The sequence below is a fragment of the Perissodus microlepis genome, chromosome 16 (genome assembly GCF_051167445.1).
Source record: "Perissodus microlepis isolate ML-2025 ecotype Zambia chromosome 16, ASM5116744v1, whole genome shotgun sequence".
In the NCBI taxonomy this organism is placed as follows: Eukaryota; Metazoa; Chordata; class Actinopteri; order Cichliformes; family Cichlidae; genus Perissodus; species Perissodus microlepis.
In genome coordinates, this window is record NC_140476.1 from 11,621,603 (window position 1) to 11,647,565 (window position 25,963).

General features: G+C 39.3%; 1 protein-coding gene across 1 annotated transcript in view; it reads right to left on the reverse strand.

Annotated features, from left to right (window-relative positions):
* Positions 1–718: 718 nt before the first annotated feature.
* The window catches only part of edar (ectodysplasin A receptor), a 42,996-nt gene continuing 17,751 nt past the window's right edge, over positions 719–25,963 (reverse strand). Inside the window, exons 3-12 of the mRNA XM_084908443.1 lie at positions 23,618–23,689; positions 20,741–20,860; positions 17,035–17,216; positions 14,783–14,868; positions 10,916–11,233; positions 10,746–10,820; positions 7,915–7,987; positions 4,141–4,468; positions 3,963–4,026; positions 719–3,565 (exon numbers count right to left, since the gene is read on the reverse strand). Coding sequence (XP_084764569.1) covers positions 3,180–3,565; positions 3,963–4,026; positions 4,141–4,468; positions 7,915–7,987; positions 10,746–10,820; positions 10,916–11,233; positions 14,783–14,868; positions 17,035–17,216; positions 20,741–20,860; positions 23,618–23,665 — 1,680 coding nt within the window. The 5' untranslated portion in view covers positions 23,666–23,689 and the 3' untranslated portion in view covers positions 719–3,179. The remainder of the gene's footprint in view (positions 3,566–3,962; positions 4,027–4,140; positions 4,469–7,914; positions 7,988–10,745; positions 10,821–10,915; positions 11,234–14,782; positions 14,869–17,034; positions 17,217–20,740; positions 20,861–23,617; positions 23,690–25,963) is intronic.

The following is a 25,963-nucleotide window of genomic DNA, read 5'->3' on the forward strand; positions in this document are numbered from 1 at the left end:
AAACTGAATACTTTATTTGTATTCTCTTACTCCTGTGCCACATCTGCATAGGTGATATATTAAAAGAAATATCAATGTAAAGTCCCTTAGTAAAGTGTTCTCTCACAGAGCAGATCATCTTCAATGCACCTTTGTATAGATTTTAGAAGTTCATTGGAACTTCATGCTCACAAAAGCCATTCCCCTAAAATATATTCTCTCAGTTGGTGTTTTGAAGATGGTTCTAGTGAGAGCTCCCTGACAGGCTGGTCAAAAAAGGGTTCATGTGAGCTAAGCTCTGGTGACTAAAATTAATACATGGGATATGTGTATCATATAATTTAAGGATAAGCGAAGGAGAACGGATGAATGGATAATTTTCAGCTCCCATCCAGCTGCTCAGTGCCACCTTGTGCCCTGCAGATTGAGGTAATGTCATCTTAAGGAAAAAAAAATGGGTAAAGACGATCTCTGTGATGATTTCTCTCCTTTTATACTGAAGAGAGTCTCTAAGCTGCCACAGGACAAGATGTGGTTTTACACCCCTGGACAGGCTGCTAGTCTATGAAGGGTCCAACATACCAGGCATACACATTCATCCAACATATACTGTAATCACAAGTATACTGCGCCCTATAGCTCGGTTATAAATAACCATCTACCTTCAAATCTGGTTTCATTCTCCTGATTTCTGAACACTGCATAAGGACAAACCAATAGATACACAAACAGATTAATATACCATGCCATTTCAGCCATACATCTTTATTAAGATATAGTTTATGTACAATAATAAGTTATATATACAGCGACACTTTGGTTCTGTAAAAGAGTTTGTGTGTTTTTACATGCTCTACTATACTGCATGTGCTACTGAGGTAAGTAATTCATGTTTGGCTTCTGCTTGTTATTATGTCAGCATATTACATGTCATACAAAATTTGTCTTAAAACAGGCTGCACTTCAGTCCACTGATTCGCTATTTTTTTTTTCTTTTTAAAAATCTATCAACAGCATATTACAATTCAAAAAGAATATTTGTGAACTGAAGTGGATTTGATGATGACAGTCAAGCTCTAATAAAGCAGGACATTGAATTGTAAGCTTTAAATCAAGAACAAACAGATTCTGGAGTCATACTTGATAAGCATAAATGTAAATAAATTTAGAATAATGGAGTCCAGCTCCAGGTTGGCATGTAAAATGGGAACGACGAGCTTTAGGAAAGAAAAAAGTCTGCGCTTATCAGTCATGGCAGATTACGCAGACAACATCAGGTATCAGATAAAGATCAGCTCCATTCCCGAGAAATGAGATCAAAGCCGGTTTCGGCACTGCTTGGTTAAGTTTTGAAGCTTAAATTCTGCAGGAAGCAGCAGAGTCAACCTACAGCATGTTAACTGTTAACATCACTTATAATGGACTTCAGGGGATCATTAAAATGCAGGTCTTTAAAAAGGTTCAATCAGATGCTTAACAGACCCACAGTTTATTTACTGTACGTACAGCACCTAAGTGGCTTCAGCTGCTTTCCAGAACTCACACAACTGCATGCTGATCTTGTTTGCTATATTGGTCCCATCGGGGAGAGGCGAGCTATAATCCTGTGTGTGAGCATGACTGAGCTAACCACAAAAGCTGAATAAGACCAGACGTTATAGGACACAACTGTAGTGCTACCTCCACCGCAACCGACTGCACCGTCTCACCGTTGACAGCGCAGCAACCCCGGAGGCATTTAGTCATTCCTCTGGCCTGGCACTGCTCTTTTTAATGCAGTGATTTTATAGCTTTTCCACTGGGCTTTCAGTGGTTAAGTGGCCCTAAATGCTTAATTAGGTGCTGGAAATCACAGGCACTTTACACCCGCTCTGTAAACCACAACACTTCAGCCTATTAGGGGCATGAGGAGCCACACGCCAAATAATTAGGGCTGGCGGCAGCACTAGACCACAGTATTGGGGTATAAGATGGAAGAGGGCGAATTATTGAGGTGGAGGGGGGTCAGAGAATGGGTCATTGCTAAGGAAGTACGTGAAGTAAGAGAGTATGTGAGAGTTGTGTGTTAAACTTGTAGGCGGTGGACTGCGGACGCACGTGCTTAGATGGAGTACAGGCAGCGGAGTAGTGTTCATTCAGTGTATGGGATTAAAGCTGAAACACTGAACACACCACCTAAAACGAGTCCATGTGTTTTTGGGGTTTTCTTTTTTTTTTTTGTGAGGTGCTTGGTTGAACTTTTCCATACACAACATCTGCTTGTGATCAGTGTTTCCACATTTACCACACATATGTTAATCAATGAATAAATCCGGTCGGTGTTTTAAAGTAAACAAGAGTGCAGAGTCAACCCAAAACTGATCCTCGAGAATAAAAATATCACAATCCACTCTAGCACACTGTTGTGTGTTTGCTGGTGACTCCACGGTTTAGGGAGAGACGCCGGGGCGTCCACAAACGGCCAGAGTTCGCAAGCAGGTTTACCAAATGTAAGCCGAGCTGAGCTGAAGGATGTTTTCCACTCAGACACAATGACTGCTCTAATCAGCCATTTTTCCTGTTTTAAGACATGACTGAGTTATGAATGTTCACTCATGCTGCGGTCACACCAGATCGCTTTCTGTATATGGATACAAACGTCTGGTTATGTCACTGCGGCAAGGCTTTGGTGAGAAACTTAAGTGAGTGAGCCAGTAGGAAGGCATCCTCAGTCTGCCACTTTCCAGTGACTTTCCATTAGCATGCCAGTTCATCTTTTCCTGGTGATTTCTTAAAAAAAATGTTTAGGAAAAAAAAGAACTGTGCATCCAGCGCACAGGCTTTCCACATGATTTTTTACTAAAGTGTTGCATTTATGAAAGTCAAGAATCTATCAAAATGGGAGCTAATTCTGATACTTACATTCTTGCAAAAGAGAAATTATTTGAAATGGCAAACTTGAGGTTAATGTGAATCTGAGGCCTTTGATTTTGCTCTCTCTTTCAAACACTTTGAAAGAGAGAAAGTGTTTTTCAAACTATTAGCTTTTATACATAAAAGAAAAAAAGGATTGTGGACACTAAAGTCCATCGACATTCTTCATCTAATGGGGTAACGTGTGTATTTAAATGTGCTTTCCTCCTTGTCAGAGCAGTAAATGTCCGTACATACATGTGTACTGTAAGGCAATCAAGTCTCTAAGTTTCTGCTTCACTTCTTATTTAAACACTGGCGCAGCGATGGGATGGAGATGGGCAGGGAGAAGGACACACTAACTGGCTGTGAAAACTGCCAATTCCCTGCCGTCCAGCCACTGCTGCCCCCTCACTACTGCCCAGCACATCTGCACAGAGCGACTCCACGGCATCCAGCCTTTCGATCTGCACCAGGCGAGTCAGGAGGTCGGGGATGCTGTAGCCCGCCGTGCTAACTCTCTCGAAGAGCTGCAGGCCGTCGCTCATGCCGCCGATCTCGTCGCGCTTCAGTCCAAAACTCTCAGCCAGGTGCCTCCACGTCTTCACCACGGCGGCGTCGCTGCTGTAGGAGGAGCTCAGCATGCGGCTGGCCTTCTCCAGGCAGTCGAAGGGAAGCTCTGTGGGGCTGAGGCCTGTGTAGAGACAAATAAGCTTGTTTCAAAACTTTCATTCAAAGGTTCAGTGGAGCTGTAGATGCCATTAACCCCTTAAAACCTATTTTATCATATCGGTTTTTATGAGTTTTTGAGACTTTTAAATAATCAGTGTGATATTCATTTCCTCTCAAATACCTGATAAATTGCACAATTAATTTTTAAGCAATAAATTGCAAAAAAAAATACAGAAAGTATGGCACAAAAAACTCATATATATAAATTAATATTGAATTATTTTTTGTTATTTAGCTTTATTTTATGGAGTAGAGTTTGAGGGTCACAGGTTGCCACCAGAAAACTGTGAAACCATCCCACATGTTGTTGATGATAAAACTTGTTACAGAGGATATTTTCCTCTAAGTGACAGATTTACCCTCAGTTGCATTGCAGGCTCTGGCATACAGATCTAGAATCTTTTTCCTCCGACTCTGTAGCATCTGTGAATTAGAAAAAAAAAAAAAATGTTATCCCAAGATGATACTTAACTGAGAATCTGTTCATAATCAGATTTTTTTTCTCCACTATAACCAATAAAGGCCTCGTCTTCCTACCCCTGGGGTTTTATTGTTGTTGTTGATCCCATTCACACTGCTGATGTGGTTGCTGCTTGCGATGCGGTTGACATTGTTCATGTGGTTGGGACTCGGGATGTTAGTCTGACTGGCTGCAATGCCTGGGGTGCCATTGCATACGCGGCCACGGTCCAAGAGCCCCAGGGAGAGCAGGCAGAGGTCGGGTTTGTTGCCTAGGTTGACCAGGCACAGGTTAGGGTCGAGGTTAGTGGTCTCTGCCGAGCCCTGCTTTTCTGTTCCCGCCTCCTCGTCGCTGTCGATGCTGCGGCTCAACAGCTGCTCATTTTCTGAAGATGCATCATTTTCACTGCAAATATAAACACATACGTAAGTATGCATACATAGGTCGATGATACTCATATTTGCAGGTATTTAAAATGTGAGTATGCAGTCACAAGACCACAGTCAGCAGTCCTCAGTGGATTAGAAGCAGGCACCTCTAAGCTACAGAGGTGTCCACCAACACCTCAATGCCTTAATAATAAACACAAATGCAGTTTGCTTAAGGTGTACAAAGTTTAAAGGGTTAACCCACCTCACGAGTTCCTGGTGAGGATTAGTTATTTCTGTGAACTTCAGAGACAGTGATTGGTGGATTTATTTACCTGCGGGCAGTTCTATTTCTCAATTTCTAGTCTCTATGACTTTTTCTGGCATGCCTTACTTCAGAGGTGAAGGAAAGTTCACTGCCTCACCACCATGCAGCGTTTTTAGCAATCAGTAATCATAAAACATTTTTATTTAATAAATGGAAAATCAGCTATTTGTTTTTAATTTTCCCAAAAAAAAAAAAAAATCACATTTATTCAACTTAATTTCACCTACTCTGCCTCATCCCGCCGAATTGCTCTATAGCAAGCTGCTGTTCTTTTTATTTAATGACATAATAAATAAGATATGGTAAATGTACTGAACTGCCCTAGCTGTAGCTAGATATGCCAAATAAACTGGCGACTGCACGTTTACACTTGAACGCTGCTTTTCACGCATAAAAAGCCACTCTTTTGTTGCAGTCAGAGCAATTCTGCCCTGCCTGCTGTAACACTATTACATTAACATGCAAATGGTGACAGCTAACACCCAAAGAATGACTTTTGTCTTTGCAAACGTAGCAGGAATCAGAGAAGAATGCTGTTTTGTTGCTGATGTTTCTAAGCAGTTCCTGTGATTGACTGAAATAAGCAGGGCATTTTAAAATATGATACTATGTAATATCATTTTAATACCGCTCCTCTCCCTCTTTCTCTCTCTGCTCTGGATTTTCTCGCAAAAGCGCATTTTTTTGACAGAGATGCTTACAGAATGCCATTGTTTCGATGTCCTGGACTCATCTTCTAAACACACACACGCACAACATGGCATTGTTTCCCAGACATCTTACACCCACTCTGGCAGCTAATGCAGTGAGTTAGCACATCCTCTGGCATGCTGCTGTACCACACTATTTATGCTGTGGAGTGTGTGTGTGCATATGTGTGGCTCTTTTATTCTCTAATTTACACCCATCTCAGTATTATCAATCTAAGCATGCTGACTACGAGCACTGTAACATCTGAACACAGTGCTTCATTGTAACTTTGTGTGCAGTACTGTATGCTTTATGCACATTAGCCACCAGCAGCACTGTCCTCACATGCGGAACAAGATGTAGGTGAAAGAGGAAGGTAAGAAAACTGTCGTTTTTTTGTTGTCTGCCAGGACATGCTTTTACCTGGTGGTGGTTTAAGATGAGGCCTGGAATAAATACCCCTATCCCGCTTGACAACTACCCTCTCTGTTTGTCTCTCAGTATTTGCCAGACTTCAGGGCTCATCTGTAGCCCTCACATCCCCCTCCAAACCCACCTCCTTTTGCCTTCTCCAAAGCCACATAATGGCTTTCTACTAAATTAAAAAAAAAAGACAAAGAAAAACCCAAAATGAATGTGTTTTGAACACTACACATATGTGTATGTATATATAGGACAAAACTGCAGTGACTTGTTTTGTGGTCGCTTAATTATGGGCACATTCTGGAATACTGATTAAAGATTCTCTTTGTTGAGTCTACGGCACCAAATACAAATGCAAACGCACACATTAGTATACACAAACATATAACGCACATTCAGAGTGTCGCCTCTTCATTGGGTACACATGTGAAATCTAATGAATCTGCATTTGCCATAAGGTAAAAATTTATGAAAGTAAAAAAGTAATTCTACTTCGTGTGGTTAAGAAAGTCACAGTGGGTGTGCCTAACAGTGAGTGGACATATACATTATTACCGATACATTTAGCACAGTTATCCTGAAGTCACCAACATTTGCACATTTCATCTATGGATAGTGTTACGCTTGGAAGATAAAAGTATTTTGGTTTGAAGACCATACACAAGTTTGTTCATTTACAATTTAGGAGTAAATGGGTTGGCAGTTATTCTTTCGTACCTTATTATTCCTTTTTTGAACTTATTTTCCTAAATGTGATAATTTTTCTGCTTATTTCCACTGGATATGTTTGGCTTCTATAACCTCTGTATAATAAAATTACAAGACCCTTTTTGCTGTTTTATAGAATTTCATACAGTAAAAAAAGTCAATAAACAATCAGCAGATCCATTTAAACTCATTTGTCTAATCATTATTGTAATTAATAATGTATTTAAAATACTATCACTGCCAACTTTCTTAGTTTCATGTTGCTAGTACTGGATTGGACCCTCTTCTGCCTTCAGAACCGCTTTAATACTTTGCATAGATTCAACAAGCTGTTTGAAACATTCAGAGACTTCGGCCCATCTTGACAGGTCAGCATGCAGTTGCTGCAAATTTTCAGCTTTTTTCAGTCCGTGATATGAATCTCGTGTTCGACCACATCCCAAGGATGCTCTATTGGATTGAGATCTGGTGATTTTAGAGATGATCTGAGTACAGTGAACTCATTGTCATGTTCAACACAAGTTTGAGACTATTTGTGATATGTTACCGCGCTTCTAGCGGCCATCAGGATATAGGTACACCATGGTACTCCTGCTGCTGTAATTCCTCTGCTTCAAGACTTGACATGTGGATTCACAGATGCTCTTCTGCATACTTTGGTTTTAACAAGTGGTTATTTGAGTTACCGTTGCCTTCCTATCAGCTCGAAGCAGTCAGGCGATTTTCCTCTCTGGCATCAAAAACTCATTTTCAGCCAGAGAGATGCCACTCACTGAATATTTTTCTTTTTCAGACCATTCTAGAGATGCTTGTGTAGGAAAATCCAAGTAGATGAGCAATTTCTGAACTACTCACACTAATCCATCTAGCATTAACAGCCACGCCACCTTCAAAGTCGCTTAAATGACCTTTCTTCCCCGTTCTGATGCTCAGTTTGAACATCAACATGTTGTCTTGACCATGTCTAAATCCCTAAATCCATTTAGTTGCTGCCATGTGATTGATTGATTGTACTGTAGCAGATTTTCTATTATAGCCTTAGTTATAAAGATCTCACTGGATAAAATAAAGTCTTTTGTTTATCGCCTTGTTCTAAATCCCTAAAATCATGCACGTGTGTGTGGAACCCTTCATCTTTTGCAGACCCAGTGTAGCTGAGCTCATAACAAGCTGCATGTCAGCTCTTACCGGATCACGCTTTCAGTTTTTTGCTGCCAAAACTTTAAGCTGCCTGGATTTTTTTTACCAGCAATCACAGATAAGCTTTTCATTTTGTCTGAACCTATTTGTGCACTCAGGTTGAAGTAGGCCAGTGAGTCAGACTCTTCTCTCACCTTTTCACAGCCTTCTGAGGAGGAGCTTTCAGTTTGTCGAACTCGTCTTTCTCTGAGAATATCACCACATTGTCTGCGACAACAAAAGAGAGAGCACACAGGATTACTGGTGTTTTCAGAATAATTTAAACCACAAGAGACACACAGAAAACTTCAGTGACCATAAGACATCAAGGTGCTACAGTACATGGTGTCGAGACACATTATTCACCAAACAAACCCAAAAATATCATCGACAAAAATTCGTTACGAACACACAAGTGATCCACAAGCCCCAAACTAAAAAGAAAAGCGCACAAATCCAGTTTTGTCAGCTCCGCCATTTTTTGACTGCATCAAATGAGCAATTTTTAATCCACGTTGGCATCAATTAGAATATAAATATGAACGTGGGTTCCTGAGGCTAAAAGCTTTTTTTCCTTAAAACGGAACTGCACTTGGAGTAATACATAAAAATGATTACAGTGGATATTATATTAAATTACACTTACATCATGGACACTGATAGGGATAGACAGCATAATGAGTGAATACCAAAGTGGAACAAGCCCTGTGTGTGTGTGTGTGTTTGTGTGTAAGGGTGTGTGTGAAATAAAGCGCCTGTGTCTTTCATCTTGGAGCCTTATTAAGTCAGTGTCTACATGAGTGGCAGATAGCACCGGTAGAGCTCCAAGCAATGGGCTTGTCTCCCAAATACACACACCAGTCATCCAGAGTGCATTCACAGACTCGCACTGACCCAGCCAATTACGATAACCCAAAATTAACTAACAATGCAGACATTTAGCTTTAATGACTCTCTAACCACTTTTTTTTTCTTTTTTAACCTATCGCGTCTTAAGTTTTAATGTGTCTGTGGCCAGTGATACAGTAACTGTGTGAGTGTGTGTGTGTTCTCATTCACACCACATGTAAGTGGTTAGTCAGCCAGTCTGGGATTGAAATCGAACAGAGCATCATTGTCATGAAAAACGGCGCCTAAAGCAACGTATGGCTTCGTCTCTAGAAGCTTTTGCATTCCACCATGATGTATTCATCACGCTGCACGTCTATCAGCCTACAAACACACACACACATAAAGTGTAAAAGCACACAGCTGCATTTGAATACATAACGCTCCAAATTGCATGTGTGCACATAAATGCAGCACAGTATTAACATTTATACAGGATTCTATTAGATCTGATGAGATGATACAGTTTGTTTGATGACACATGGTCAGCACTGCACTGGTTGCAGGACAGATTTTAACATGTGTCCTATAATTCACATGTGGAAGCTGCTCCAAGCGCTCTTCAAATACAAGGAAACACTTTTTTTCTTCTTCAGTATGTAATGGTTGCAGAACAGACTGCAATGTCTAACTTCAATCAAAAAGAAAAATCATTATCAGCTGAGCCCAGAGCGCTTCAATAAAGCTTTGGGTAATACATGTGTGGACACCTAGTCCAAAGATAACATTCGGTGTTTGGTTTGACAAAGCCAGTCACTCATTTACCTGAATTAAGGTTTGTAAGGGTTTTTTTCTGCAGGATTTAGTGCTGCCGCATGATTTCTATTCATACTTCCGCTGACTGCTGAGCGGATTCGTGTCATCGCAACTATTTTTTGAGTCATCTTACAGTCTTTAAAGCTAAGAGTGGAAAAATGCTAATTAGAGTTGCTCTTGTTTCTCTAATCATGTACATTTGTGTGTCTTTGTGCTATTTGAAGTGCGCTTTTTAAGTTTGATTTAACTTTATCGAGTATATATTTTGTGGGCTAAGCTTTTGGAAATGTGCAACATGTGAGGGGAGTTTATGGAAACATGGTAATGATCAGTTAGTGACTGTCGGCCTGTTTACTTTTACAGATATGAAAACAATGAGAAAGTTAGAGAAGAAAAACAGATGGTCGGCGCATAAACAACCCTTAATGTCCCAAAGTAAATGTATGCTCGTAGTTATTTTGTTTCTACCCTTCAGGACAGGGAACTATCCTCTTGTAATAGATTGTGGAAGAAATATCTTGTGGTATATTAGCTTATAATTGCGTCTATATTAACTAGGTACTCTGCAGTTACTTTTCTTCTTAAGCACAGCTGACGTTGGTTTTAAGAACAAAAAGAAAAGGGGGGGAAAAAAGCACCAACTTTATTGTGGCCTTAGAGTTGTAAGCCAAATTTGTGGCACATATGCTTGAAGTGGAGAGTTCCTCACTGGCTTCCTAGTATCCTAGTTATTAAAAACATGTATTGAACACATGTATTGTATTTGTGTTTTTCTGCCTTAAAATGTCAACTTGTTTGACTTGTTTTCAATCCAAGCCATTATCCAATTAAAAAAAAAAGAAAGAAAGAGAGAGCGAGAGAGGATACGCAAGATGGGGTCAAAAGTGTGTCTGCATCTATACACATGGCCAAAAATGTGGAAAATGTTACAATTGTTTATGCAAGTCAAAGGAGCTTGCAAAGAAAAGCGTCTGGACTTCTTTAAGTTTACTTACTTTACCACCATTTGACCTTAGAACTGAAGAAGCTTCTCGGATGAGAGGTGAAACGTCTTCAAGTAAACTTAAAGAAGTCCAGACGCTTTTCTTTGCAAGCTCCTTTGACTACGATGACCTGGATGACTGAGAACCTTCACAGACATGTTTATGCAAGTATATTACTCATATTTCCCATAAACATCGCAATGTATGATCAAAACCATAAGGGTCATAAGCGGGATACTAGCACACATGTAAACAAATTAATTGTTTTTTACTACCAATTGTGAGAGTGGAAAAAACATCTCAAACAATAATAACAGTGTTTGTGTCATTAATTGTAGAGTGTGCGCAGCCTGTCTCACCAGGGACGTCTTTCTTGTCTTCCTGTTTGTTGGTCTGAGCCTCCACTGCTTTCACAACCTGTCCGGAGCAGCACGCTGCCAAAAAACACGCGCTCATTATGAATATCACAAAACGCAAACATCTACTTTTCAGATGAGATTTTGCGCGCGTGTTTGTTTATTCGTCTCACCCTGGCCATTCGGTTTGGCCTTCAGGATGTAAAACATGATGATGAGAACAATGGCGATGGCCATGATGAAAATGGTCGACATGGCGATAATGAGAGCTGTTGCCAGGTGACCCTGTCCGTGGGAATCTGAAAGATGGAGGCAATGATGTAAAGTTATGTGTTGTGAGAAACGAGAGAGAGAAAGAGAAAGAATGGATGATTGATGGAGACAGAGGATGATATTTGCGTTTGTGTGTATACCTTTAATTACAGAAGGGAACACAGTTGTGCTACCACTGTGAAATATTGTTTTTTCTTTCGGTTTGTTGGTTTGCATGCCTGGGAAACAAACACAAACACACACAGAGACAGGCTAAGTATCGTAATTCAGTCTACTTCGTTAACTGCGGCTATAACACACACATTCTCGTTTATGGATAATTTGGAGTTCACGTCCATCGCCACACATTTCAACACACGTGACCCGGAAATCACATTACTTCAAGTATTCAGTGAAAACTAAACAAATTCAATTCATTTTTATTTAGATAAAAACAACAAATCACATTAGTCGCCTAAAGGCACTTTAGACTTTAGGTATATTAGAATCCTTTCACCATTTGTGTGTGGTTTTTGTTACCTAGTGTCTGTCTTCAGGCTTTATGCTAAGTTTAAATAACTTAATTAATAATTTAATATTTAAACTTCCTATTTAAATATTGAGGATCAAGCAAAGAAATGGTGACTGGTGAGGCCTGCATCCCCATATTCCTCTATAAATGAGTAAATGTTCCAGATTTCTCCAAAAAGGGAGGTACCCCAGATGCTTCATGGTATGGACATTGGTTATTGGCAAAGTTTGCATCCCATCATTCACTACTGGCAGCGTGTTAGCTTTGGCCTTGCATTTTATTGACCTCAAAAGCAATGCACTGGATCATTCTGCAAATGCTAACATTTCACAAAAGAAAATCATCTGCGCTAGGAGCAGTAAAACTTTATTTCTTTCAGACCTTCTCCCAATGCAGTAAACAAACTGTTACATTGGGCAGGGTGGACACAAAGCAGTAACTCTCTGTCCAGATTTCCCTCTGTTTCCTATCTGTCCTGCTCTTTTCGCCTCCTCTCACTGTGACTCTTTCTGGATTATTCATCAGCTGCTTTTCCTCTTTCCTAATGGAGCCGTAAACTCCTGGCAGCTCATAAATCAACTCTTTTAATCAGTCTTTCCTTTCACCGAGCTGATATACTATAGACCTTGTTGGCATTTGGCTTGCCACTTCCCATGGTCTCAGAGCCTCATATCAACACACACATACACAAACACAGACACATGCACACACGCAGATTGCAGTGTCCTGTGGTTGAAGTTATTAACGTGAGGTATCTGTTTAGACTCTCTGGATAAGGATATGAGCCTGATCTGGAATTCTCTTTAGCGTCTTGTGGTTTAATCTCTTTATCATGTCTCGGAGTCTGAACCCAGGCTGAAAAACTGATAATTTCGCTGGGCGATCTGACTGCTTAGGTCCCAACAAACTAAGAAGAGCAGAATTACCCAGCAGTGTGTGAGGTGACACCTCTTACAGCAGAGTTGGCAAAAAAGATGAACATTATGATCTCTGTTGATACTGGAAATGCCATCTTTTTATTTTTAGTGCATTTATGCTCACTTGAGAAACGGCACACAGAAATCAAAAGGTGACCGAAGAAATTGAGCAACGTCTACAGACTCATCAGCAGCCTGCCAAAGGGTAGCATCAGCGCAAGCACAAACATGCTAATCATCTTTTTTTTTCTTTTTTTTTTTTCTCATACCCGCCAAAGTTTTAATTATCGCACACACAGAGCGAGGCAGGAGCCAAGGTAATTTACAGATTACATGGCAAGTGTCAGCCTGCCTTCACCTTAAGCAAAGAGAACTCCCAGCTTTCGTATTTACTGTTGGGGGCACATTATTTTTGAAGACCTCATTCAAAGGGATGTAATTAAATTGTGCATGATTTAAAAGAAAAAATTCATCCAGTCTAACCAACCTAACTCTAGGAAGCCACACTGCATGATTTACATCCATGTCAGGTTTGTTAAAGACTTGATTTATTTGCTTTTTAAACTGATTTGGTATCCCAAACATATCTTAGCGTTATGGTTAAAATCTTTAAAGTAGAAGGGCATTTGGAGGCCAGTGCCTTGTCTTGAAATATAAAAGAATGATCTGGATTGGCACCAACATTTAATGGGTTCTTCCTTTGGCCATGCTTCAGCTTCTCTGAGTTTAATAAAACCAAGCCGGTATTTTTTTGCATAATATTGCTGAAAGAGAAGCCAAAACATCAAAACTTAGATCCACCTTCTCCCTTTCCTATCCCTCACTCATGTCTGTCCCGTCTGTAACAATTGAAAATAAAATAAAATAAATAATAAAAACAAAGGTCGATCAAATGGACCAATACGGCAATGCCATGATGATCCATTTGGCAAAATAAATCCATTGGGTATCCTTGTTGGTCTTCAGACAACAATTCTGACTGGATTCTTAGATCCACCTTGGCTGAAGCATAACAAGTAGGAAGGTTTAGGAAATACGCAGTTGGTAACCCTTTTACAGTCATCCATACTATTTAAAAGCTGAGCTACAGGAGTTTATCAATCCTCCTATCTAACAAAAGGTATTTTCCAGTTTTCAAAATGAGGAGAAATGCAAAATGTTTAAATGAAAAGGGTTTTAAATGAGATAAAATACTTGCTATATTTGCCATTTCTTTGTAGTATTCACATCACTTTATCTTATCTTATTTGCATTGCTTTACAACATCACTCAATCACTCATTTCCATGCCTGGGAGAGACAATTAGGTTGCTGTTGAAAATCAAGTGCTTATTCTTACACACAGAAACAAGCACAACATACACACACACACACTTCACACCCTCTTCTCTGCAGGCCCAGGCTGCTTTTTGGGGTTTCAATCTTTCAAAACACGCTCATTAAATATGACACAATAAAAATAGTTTCCGGCTCAAAGGGGATTTTGAGCAATGATGGGACAATGAATATCGTTTGCTTAGCAGGATGTACCAGCCAGGGTCACAAACGCAGTTCAGATCCTGCTGATGTTCTGATCTGTCACATCTGGATGAACACGCGGGGGGCAAAGCAGAACAGCAAACGTCTTCAGCACTGCTCATCATTAGAAACACACTAGCACTGTTGAAAGTTTGCAAAAAGGAAAACAACCCGCAAGAGACTCTGTGACAATTGTACAATGAAAAAGCAATTAATCTGCTTGCATATCACAACACATCACACATCCACTACACAGCAACTAAGCCTCTAATTCAGGACGGTCAAACAAACAAGAAGATATGGCTGCTCAAGATTTATGCGCCGTGTTGCAAGTCTCAAGAAATGTCTGTGATTGCAGCAACAGTTTGCACACACACACACACACACACACACACACACACACACACACACAAACATATATAGCATATAGTGTCAGGTAAGCAGAATAACCAGTGAGGCAACGATGTTATTGATAAGCAGCCAAACAGCCCTGTGGAGCCAGTGGGGGAGTGGGCGTACGACTTCCTTGTATCCATCAGAGAGTCTGGCAGAACTCAACACAACCTCTGACCTTTAATTGTTTCCTTAAATGGAGCACAGGCTTACGGCAGACATCTGCTTTTCCACTGTCATATTGTACTTCCTTTCATTTAGGAAAAAAAACTTTAATGTTTGGTAGCTTTTGTAGTTGTTGTATGCATGGATAGAAAAAGCTGTAACGTAAAAGTCTAAAATTCCAAATTTAAAGTTGGGAGATAACATTTTAAAAAATTGCGAGAAAAGAAATGGAGCAAAAATTAAGAAAAGAATAGCTAAACTTACATTCTTTGGTGTTGCGTGGTGCGTTTTGGCAGGAATGGCAAACCATCCAATAGGGCTTTTCTGACCTGTTCCCCAACCTGTAATACCTGGAAAACACAAAGTGTCTTTAACAAAGGCAGCAAGAGAAAAAATAAATAGAGAAATCACATAATGTATGAAACGCAAGACTTTGAAACTCAGGTTTCAAGACGCTTATAAGTTCAACACGATTCAAAAGTATGTGGAAGCAGCGAAGGTTAAAAGTTTGAATCTGTGAGGATATGTACATAATTGATGCCTTGAGGGCACGAAGCATGGCTTGGTACAGATTTATGAAGTTATGAAGCGTCTGCGGGGGGAAAGGAGAGAGGAAGGTAGTGTATCATTTGTGCTTCAGGGCACAAGTGAAATATCTGAATAAATACACATGATTGCAGATAATTAAGTAATGGTTTAATATAGAACACATATATGAGGTCTTCGCTGTGCAGACATATAAGGAGACATCTGATTCGATGTTTGTAATGGACTTTAAATATAACCGTAACAGCAAACTCAGTCCAACAGTTCATGAGAATAAAAAAATGGCATCTCATTCACTTATGATGAGCAGTTTTTTTTTTCAATACATGACAGTCAATAAAGAATTTATTTACTTATTTATTAACAGAATAATAATTATTATACTGGAAAAACACCACAAATTATAAATTTTTTAGCAGGTCTTTTTGGGATTTGGTGCTTTTCAAATTAAATTTGAAAATTAGAAGACAGCAGATCATCATCCAGGCGATGACAGGATGAGATGATTTCAACATTAGACTCCCTGTGATAGTGTGGGATGCTTCTTAAAAAATCTCCTAATCATGAATTTCCTACCTACAATATAATATATTGCTATATTGCCCACATGTAACCAAAAAATGTTTCCAATGAAATATGATTGAATAGAAAAAAAACAAAAAAAATAAACGCAAGAAATTTATCGGCGGCGACACAACATGATTGATGATGCAAAGGGCAAATAAGGAAGAGGGAGGAGAGGAAGGTCTGGCAACATTTAAAAGTCCCTTATTGACTTAATATTTATGTGGCATGGGGTTGCAAAGACAACTGCCATGTGCAAATTGAAAAGTGCAAGATTTAGTGTGTATGCATACAAAGCGAGAGGATGTATGAAACCGAATGGAGCACGGCAGCCTATTCACATGCTAAATAATGCATCCGAGTGCGAATCATATTAAAAATGCATGCTGTACAGTAAATCGACGCTTGAGTAGAACATCCATTCAGGACGTAATCAGCCGTGTCTGTTTGCCCAAAGAGGAGTTGTCATAAATATCCTTCTTTGGCAGAATTAACTGGCATCCATAGCAAAGTTATCCATCTCTGTAAATTTATCAGGAGACAGCAGTATACGGCTGCGATGTGTACAATTAGACTGAATGAGTCATCTGGGAAATGTTGATCTTGCCAACTAAAATAACCACGTCTGTTGTATCTGCCTTGATCAGATTAACTACCTTGTTAAGAAAAAAACAAAACAAAGCAAAAAAAAAATCTCTTTAAAAAAGTCACATGCTTATTTTATTTTCATAAGATCTGTACTTTTCTTTTTCAGACTGCACGTGACTACTCTTTTATGTCTCTTGTATGTCAGGCTGCTTTTAAATGTACTTTATGGAGTTCTGATCACAATTAGTCCTACAAAGCACCTGGATCCATTCTTTCTTCTTCTTGTGTCTGCATGCAAAGGGCGATTTGATGTCATTGGTTTTACACCAGTCAGTGTTCTATAGGTGGCAGTAGTGTGCCAAGAAATGCAGAACTTAGCAACTAAGCAGCTAAAACTGGAGGCAAACAAATGCTCAAGTCATTTTTACATATAACATTGAGCCAGATGTTTTAAGGCTTAAGCACCTGTTTTTCTTATGGGACACGTATTTACAAGGACATGTAAGAAGATGCACCAGGAAAAAAGTGACAGTTCACGTCTCATTTGCATATTTAAAAGGCTACAAAGGCTATTTTTTATTGACACACTACCTTATTATTATAATGCAAAGTGAATAACAGATGGGTGAAGCTGACCATAAATGACATGGAAATTCATCGCATGCATTTGTATTATTTACCATTTAACAGTGATAAAGTAACTGAAGCCAATGAAAAACACTGAGTATATTTTAATAGTTCAATGATTCTTTGTGTGATCATTTAAAAGGTGTCCTGCATTGTGTGTTAAATGGCTGTTGCTTGTTAGTGTGCTTTACCCGGGTAAACAGGGTCCACACTCTGCGTCGCGTTCGGGAGTTCCCGGTATGTGAACAGTGGCACTGTAAAGCGCATGACAGTCTGTGTGACGTTTGCAGATCTCATATTTCCCTCCGGAGTATTTTCCCTTTGGGCACAGCACGCAGGTAAAGCCTTCATCCTTCACACCATGACCGCAGGTCTGCAAAGCACACACAAAGACATTTTTTTTATAAAGAGACGTTTTCAGTTTTATGATCAATTATTAAATCAAAAAAACAAATAAATACAATTTACAGATCACTGACATTCCAACTGTGACGTGGACACACACATTATAAAACAGTGATGTGTTTCTATCTCTGTTCTGAGACAATCTGACATTACTTTTTCAAAAGACAAGAGGAAAATCAGATTTTTTCGCATATCAGATGGATATGGCTGGAGAAGCAGGGGCTCGCTGCGCATGCTTTTCAATGACTGGTGTTGTTTAAGACGACTGGTATGTTTTCGAGCATCCATCTCCTCCCATCTCCACATGGTAATTCCTCTCAGTTAGGAGGCCAAACAGGCCACACGCAAACACACACATGTAAAAACACATCAACCTCTTTCTCTTTTTCGCTCCTTTCATCTTTCATTTCCCTCCCACTTTCATCTGTCTATTAAAAAAAGCCTATGCCTCTTAGCTTTAGGCTACAGCAGGCTGACTCTAACAGAAATCTAATATTCTCTCCCTTCTTTTTTTGACGTCCGTGAGTCTCGGTGTGATTGTTTGATATAAAACCGTGCTGGGTTATCGGCAGGATCTTGTCACTTTGAGTTAAAGCTCTCGTTGGATCATTTATACTCAGGATTACAGTGACTCAAAGCTTCTCCAGAATGATTAAGAACTCGTTCCTTTGAAAAGCAAATTGATGCCTTTTTGAATCTTGCTTATTATAGGAGTTATGGAGGTGAGTGAAACTCAGATAGTTATGCTTGTATTATAATACTTGACCGTGAAGAGAAATAAAGGCGATTACCTCAGACTTGCAGTGCATATCATCAAACGCCAAAGTTACAAGGGACCATAATCACAATACACAATACAAGATGCAATCTGATGTAAAACTTCTGTACTTCTTCACTTCCTCAATGTTTCCTCCCCCACCAACCCTTCCACCAAAATCAGAAATGTAAGGGTGGGCTGTTAACTAGCCTGGAAATCTGCATACAAGATGTGCACTGAAATAGCTCTTCAATATCTCTCTGCACTGTGTGGAGTCTTGCATAGTGTCTGTGCGAGTGTGTGCGGGCATGTACTTTTTGGAGTCTCTGTTTTGAGCAAGAACTTTCTGGTTATACTGTGATTAAGACACGTGTACAAGAAACATGTCAGGGAAACAGAAGACAAGTGACAGACTGTTCCAGACTGTGGCACCTAAAGGATCAGAGTGCAAAGAGGGCTTTCATGTCACTGATGAAACTACTCGAGGTTTACATTCAAATGGCTGCAATACTCTTTGATTATCAGACCGAGCTTCTCATCAGGTGGAGAAAGAGGAGAACGATCATTTGATTTCACCAGCTGCTTTATAGAAGTTTCTGTTAACATGCGGAAACACAAAGCAGGAATGAGGAAAGCACCAGAGGAGAGAACTAAGATAGAAACAAAGGGTTTAGTGCACTGTGATCACTTCCATGCAAATGTGTAATTGTGGGGTTTTTTGTCTGCCTTTGGGGATCATTAAAATACTTGTAGTATTTGATCGTTTCTTGGTTCATGCTTTTTCTGTGATCTTGTTTTTTAAGCTCTTTAAATACAGAATGCACTACAACATCCATCCAGCTGCTGCTAATTTTGCCCGTCCAGCGCTGAGTCTAGAGTGCTGAGAGGTTTTTCGTCTATTTTAATAAGCTGCTGTGGTTAAAAACTGCCACTGAGCAGTCAGAGTGCCGAGGGAACCTGCAGTATTGGGTGGTTTGACCGTTCATAACATCGTGCCTAATTTGAGGTGAGTCGCATTCAGCTGGAAAAACAGTGACGCCACATACTTCAGTGCGCCGATACAAATCAGATCCTGAGGACATTGTCAGTCAAATTCACCGTTGCATCCACGCAACCCTTATAAAGCAAGACAGTTTGAACTGTTAGTCTTAATTAACAATACCCAGAGGGTGTTTTAACATTTTATATTCATTTTTTTTAGTCGGGTTTATTTCATTTATTTTATTTTCAGCAGGATAAAATGTGAGACAAAACAGTGTGCCATGTTTTCTGTTTTTGATAAAAAGGTTCTTCTAAAATTCATTCTGCTTTGTAAAATCTGTATCTATATCAATACAATTTATAACTCTTACTACTATGCAAATTTAGATTTAAATTGCACTTATACAGCACTTTTCTCCTTTATTTGAGCACTCAAAAGGCTTTCTTACTACAAGCCACATTCACGCACACACACACAGACACACACACACACCTACACAAGTGTTTTTTTGTCTAAGAGCTTTTAACTTGACATTTATACATTCAAACACCGGGGGCAACTCAGGGCTCAGTGTCTTGCCCAGGGATACTTCCGCTTGCAGACTAGAGGAGCCATGGATCAAATGACCGACATTCCAATCAGTAGATGACCCACAGCTGCTTTAAAGGACATCGACTTTAGATAAGTAGTTGGAGAAGTTGAATTTTTCTTTCTGCTATGTTTTGATCAAATGATTTAAGCATTATTCATGGAGGTTAATGAGCCCAGAGAATCCAGCTTCTACTGAACAGACACATGTATACACACAAATATAAAAGTAAATCCTGATAAAGGGTCTGCTCAAAATATTGAATAAATGCAGCATATAGATTTCCTGTTTATGCACAAGAATTCTACAAATGTTGAAAAAATATCATTGCTTTTTTTTGTACCACACAATAATGTAGTTGGTCTCACTACTGCTTTAAGTCAAGGGTGCTACCTGAGCAAAGCATGCAAGAGGCCAAACTTAGGACTTATTGGGAATTCTGGATATTTGCCAGCTCTGTTTGGACACAGGTGCCTCACAATGTCTTTGTGCTATCTACCTGGCAGGATAAAGACCATACACTGTTCTGCTTTGACTAAGTAGGACACTTGCGTTCCCATAAGCAGCTCCACCAGTAATACCGAGAAAAGTTTAGAGATGTAGAGCATGTGTGAAAACGGCTTGTAATTCATTCTGTTCACCCTTGAGTGCAGCTGTCTCTCTCAAGCGGGTGTGGCACCCCCAGGTGCCCACTGAAGCATTTACCTGCACTTTGTTTGCTTTGGCTGTTGGCAGACTGACTGACGAGGGCTAAGTCACTATGTGACTACTGCAAGCCTTTCACTGTAATGCATGCCTTCACGTTGAAGTCAATGATAGCAATAAACCATAAAGAAATTGTTAATTTAAATTAAGGCACCTTTCACCGTGCAGCTATGTGTGCGTGCTGTGTATTTGTATATATGCGTATGTGTTGGAATGCATGGATTGTGGGTGGTCTAAGCAAAACTGACACCTACATTCAAAAAGTCCGTTTTTTCTTCAGTTTTTGACGGTCTTAGTTTGACGATGATTTGCTACTGCATTTCCTTCACTCGTGCTGTCAGTTGATTCCAACACTTGATTTCAAAATGTACTCAGATAGTGTAACAAAACAAAAATCTTTTACGAGTTAAATTAACATTTTTTATGTATGAGTGCGTGCATGCATGCATGCATTCTCACCATATATGGCTCATGTCCTGGCTGGCACTGAGGGCAGGCCTGGCAGCTGTTACTGGTCTGGTTGAAGAACTCATTCTGTCCACAGATGTTATATTCTGCACTAGCAAACACACAACACACCTGGAAGAAGAGAAAGAGAGTCAGAAAAGTGGAGTCGAGATCAGACGAAATAAGGACAAAACAACATATAATAACTTGTGAAAACAGAAATGACAGATACATACTACTGCTGACAGACTCCTTGTGCAAGACATGTTTGCAACCGGCAAAAAAATTAAAGGCACTGCTGCTTAATAGATCCAGATCAACGCCTAATCTAACAGATTTATCACAGGGCTAATATTACTTATTTGCTGATCTATCAGTAGTGGAATTTGTAATTTCCAATAAATCATAATCAGGAGAAACACTCTTCAACTATGTTACAAGTGTTGACATTGCATAGTTTGTCCACCAGAGGGCACTCTGCAAGTTTCCCAATACTAACAGTTGTGTTTGGAAATACAACAACCAGCTTATTCAAGCAAAAACAGATCAGTAAATAAGCAGCTACACTGTTGTAGTTGTTTATTTACTTAATCATCCAATATTTTGGACTATCAGATATTTAAATCACCTAATATTGGTATTGGTATTTGCCTTAAACATAATTTTTTAATTCTTATTATCATAAGTTCTGGAAAAGCAGATACTCCAGTTTCGCCACAAAGAAATGGCTGATGATATATATAGGGGCTACATCCATCTTTCATTTTATTTATAGAGTCTATAAATAAAATTAAGCATCCATGAATCAGCATCTTCACTTTAACTGGAAATAAACAAGCAGCAAATAAAACAAACATGCTGACTTCTTTGTCTGCAATAGCTCAGATGGAGACCATCGTTAGCTGTCCTCATGTCAAACAAGAGTTTGCATGATCCCATCAATTGCATGTGTGTGTGTTTGTTTGTGGTTGTATTACTCATGTTGTTTAGACATAAATATGTCTACACAGTAACTCATTAACCTCAATCGCTGAAGTGTGAGGTGAAGACCTGGTTTAGACCTTTCAGGTGCATGAAGAAAAGTTGTGGTATTGGTTAAGATTTGGAAATGAACGCAAGTCAGTATAACATGCTCTAAAATGTGAAAATGTGACGGTGTAGCCTATGTGTCTTTGTGCCGTGTCACTGTGGCTCACTGTAATAAGTAGCAGCTGGTATTTATAGCTTTACCAGCACACTTTGTCCTTTTCCAAACAAACAAACTGACTTTTAAAAATCATTTGCAGTCCAGAAAATGATGGAGTGAAAGTAAATGAGTGCATGACTGTGCATGACTAAGTTTCTCCATCTTCTCTCTATTGTTTAATAACATCTCCCACTCACTGTATTCTCCCTAATAACCATCTCATGTCAGCAGAGATAAGGCACCATTTAAATAAATATACATCTACACCACGAGTGTGTTTATGTGTCTAGATATTCAGTATTTGACTGCATATATTATCTCATACCAGATATTTGGTGAGTCAAACCAGATCCTCCAGATTAGCTTGCAATAGTTCACAGGTTAAGTAGTGCTTCCAGTGATGAGTAAATTAAAACTGGTGGATTTAATATGTTTAGTTTGAAACTGAAATCCTTTGTTTTAGAGCTAGTGTGGAGTCACTGAGAGCAATCACTTTCTGCAAGAGACATTTAGATATTGTCTTTCTTTGTGTCTTTATTCATTTAACAGTTACAACACGTGCTAATCGACATCAAGATACCAAAAATATTTAAAGATTTAAAGATGCCAGATTTGATCAAAACTGCTGTTTTACATCTGGTTTCCCAGGGAAAGTCGCATAAAAAAAGAGATTCAGCAAAAACAGATATTAATACCTCATCAGAGAGAAATTAGTTTCAAATGGTCACAGACCTGGTTTCCCATCAGCTTCTTTAAGATGAGCTTTAAATGTGGGATAAGTAGAGTGCTCGTTTATTGTCATTAGTAAGCTGTTCTATTTACTTCCCTTTACTAACAGCACAGATTGTCCAACTGCAGTGCGCAAAGAAAAGCTTTTCTTTGCAAGCTCCTTTGACTACGATGACCTGGATGACTGAGAACCTTCACAGACGAACAGATGAGTCGCCCCCTGCTGGCCTTGCAAGTGTATGCATGTTTAAAGCACATCAGCGTTCAATTTTTTTGTATGCAACTGATGTATTTAAAAAGCATTTAAAGCAAGATGATGCATTCTTTAACGTGTAATAATTATCTCAGCCTATAGAATTAAAATTTAGCAGAAACTAAGGGGACTGCAAATAATATAGTGCTAGTATCCATCACTTCTATAATCATCAAAAGGGTGCTATGTTGTATGACAGTAGCCGAGAAGTATACTGTCTGTCATTCTGGGAAAGAGGTTAAGATGAGAGTGTGTGTCAGAAGACTGCCAGTAGGTTTCAGCATCAAAACAAGCTGAGAATCTCCAGATTGTAAGACAGATTATAAAGATATCTGTTCTATAAAAACTCCAAGGTTCACTAATTGGTACAAGTGCTGAAGAGTTATGCAAGCTGCTGGCACATAAAACCACAAAGTCTGTTTTTTTCCTGTGCCAAATGTGGAGTTTATTATGGCTGCGAGCCATACTGCTGGACCAATATGGGTTTCTGCGGGGTCAGCATCAAAAACAAGATGACAAATTTAAATTCAAGCTACTGCTTTATGATTTTAGAGAGGGCGTGAAAAGAAGAAAAAAGTAAAGAGAAGAGCAGAGGAACGCAAACAGACAAAGAGAAGGGGTGGAGAGGGGGAGAAAGTGATGTATGAAGATATGCAAGGGAGAAGATTTTATCAAATATAAGGTCAAATGAGCGGATATGAGGCAGGAGAGGAAAACTTACTAATAACGAGGACAGAAAGATCGACTTCTTCTCCCTCCTTTCTGACATTTTTGTGTGTTCTTCCTGGGAGAGCTGAGAGAAAGACAGGTTGTTAATTCGAATTATATTCATGCAAACATTCCAGCATTCAGACTCCTGCACAAAACTTCAATCATAAAACAGCATTGTTATGAATGTCAGCATCCTGCCGACAGCAGTGCTGTCAGTGGGGATATTGTGTTTCTGTGTGTGTGTACGTGTCGGTGTGGCCCAAATGACTTCACTCTCATGACGTCACACCAAGATCAAGTAAAAGCAACAGAACAGCCCATGGCATTCTTCTGACTCATAACTACAAGCACACATCACCGTTGGCTAACCTCTGCTTCAATAAATGTTGGTGATATCACTTAACAACATTTAATTATACGCCTATTTCTTTGTTATGTCTCTGTCACGTTGGGTTAGAAATTTTCTCCAAACCTCAACCTCAGCTGAAACGCGAGTAAAACCATCTTTCAAGCCTAGTTTCACACTGATGGCTGCCACTTAATAGTGCAACTAATATTTAATGCTAACCTGGTATTGTATCAGGGTGGAAAAAGTTGGCTTGCAGTAGGGTGTAAATCCCCAGAGTAATATAGTCGATCAGTAGGTAATAAATCAATTTGATGTTTCTAATTCAGTTTATAGTTCTGCTAAGCACAGGTTAAAGGAGAAGGAAAACACTTAAAATAAAATGCCTAGGATCCATTTTCAAATCATACTTCCACAGCTACTGCAATCATTAAGTTGACATTAGGTAAACAGCAATTTTACATTTTGTGTTTGTTTCTGCAAACACGCTAAAATATTCTTTACCTCGCTGCTAAACGGTTTAATGACAAGCTGACACGAAAACGAAGAGGTTACAAAGGTCGGGAAAGCTATAAAATCCCTGAGGAAGAGAAAGCTTGTTTAGTTTGGTTTTTGTGAAATGACAGCTGTGTTTGGATATAAGGTTGTTGATAGCAGCACTTCATAAAACATGTGTGTATTCCCCCTTAATGTGCCAGAAATTAATCTGCCGTGTGGTATTGTTTGATTGCTTGTTTATTTCTTGGAAATGCAAGCGTTTCCAAGAAAGTGTCTCTGATTTTAGTCACTGTATGTTTGTCCTGCACTGAGTATACAGCATTTCTGTGTGTGTATGTGTGGCTGTCTGTGTCTATGTTTAAATACCATTCACTGATATATTTTGCTTGTAACATTAAATTACTAAATTATTATTAAGTCATTAGTTTGTCACTGTCAACAGGGAAATAAATACATATGTCTCCGAGTAACTCAGCTGGCCGGGATCCGTTCTAATTATTATTATTATTATTTCTACCTTGCTAGTCCTTTATGGCATAGATTCAACAAGGTGCTGGAAACATTCCTCAGAGATTTTGGTCCATACTGACTTAATAGCATCACTTAGCTGCTGACGTTTTGTCACAAATTTGAGTACAGTGAACTCGTTGTCAGACTGAGATAATTTCAGCTTTGTGACATGGTGTGTTACCCGGCTGGATAACAGGCATCAGATAATAGATACAGTCATTTTTCCACCTGTTTATAATGGGCCATGACACATACTAAATACTGGATGACACATCATTATGCAAACTAACAGATTTTTTTTTTGTACTTTCAAGTCACAATTTCCGGTGTATCTGTGGCTCAGTACAGTTAACATTTTTTTTCTTCCTGCAATATAACATTAAATAACATTTTTGTTTGAAGAATCCACAAAAATCCCAACATGTTTGAATCCTGATTATATGGTTATCAGCTATCAAAAGAACATTATACAGAAAAGTACGTGACCTCATTAAAATCGGTCATTAAAATCAATTTCATATTGTTCTATGATATCTTTTTAAGTATGGATCAGTTTAACAGTCATCAAGATGCATTCATGGAAATTAACAACAGCGCTGTCTTGTAGCAGGACTGGCTTTCATCATCCATCAAGGCAATGACTCCCCGACATGTACCAGTAGTTTTAGCTGCCTAAATCAGAAAACCAGCAAACACATGCACTGACACTTTGATAAAAACGTGTTTTACCGTTTTAACTGGTGTGGCCCCAGGTCAGATCAGATCAGTTTCGCACACTGACAGCTGAACTTTAAATCCATCTGAACTTGTCGAGAGTATCAAAGTATTTTTGTGTATGTGTCAGTGTGTCTGAGAGACAAAAAAAGGAAGAGACCACAATTATCTGAGGTCACAATCTGTCTGCTGCCTGGCTCCAAACCTCTAAATTCATTCTTCCCTGTCTCACACTTGACTAAAAACCTTCTGATCTTCAACGATGGCTAATTCTACAAACCCAGAGGT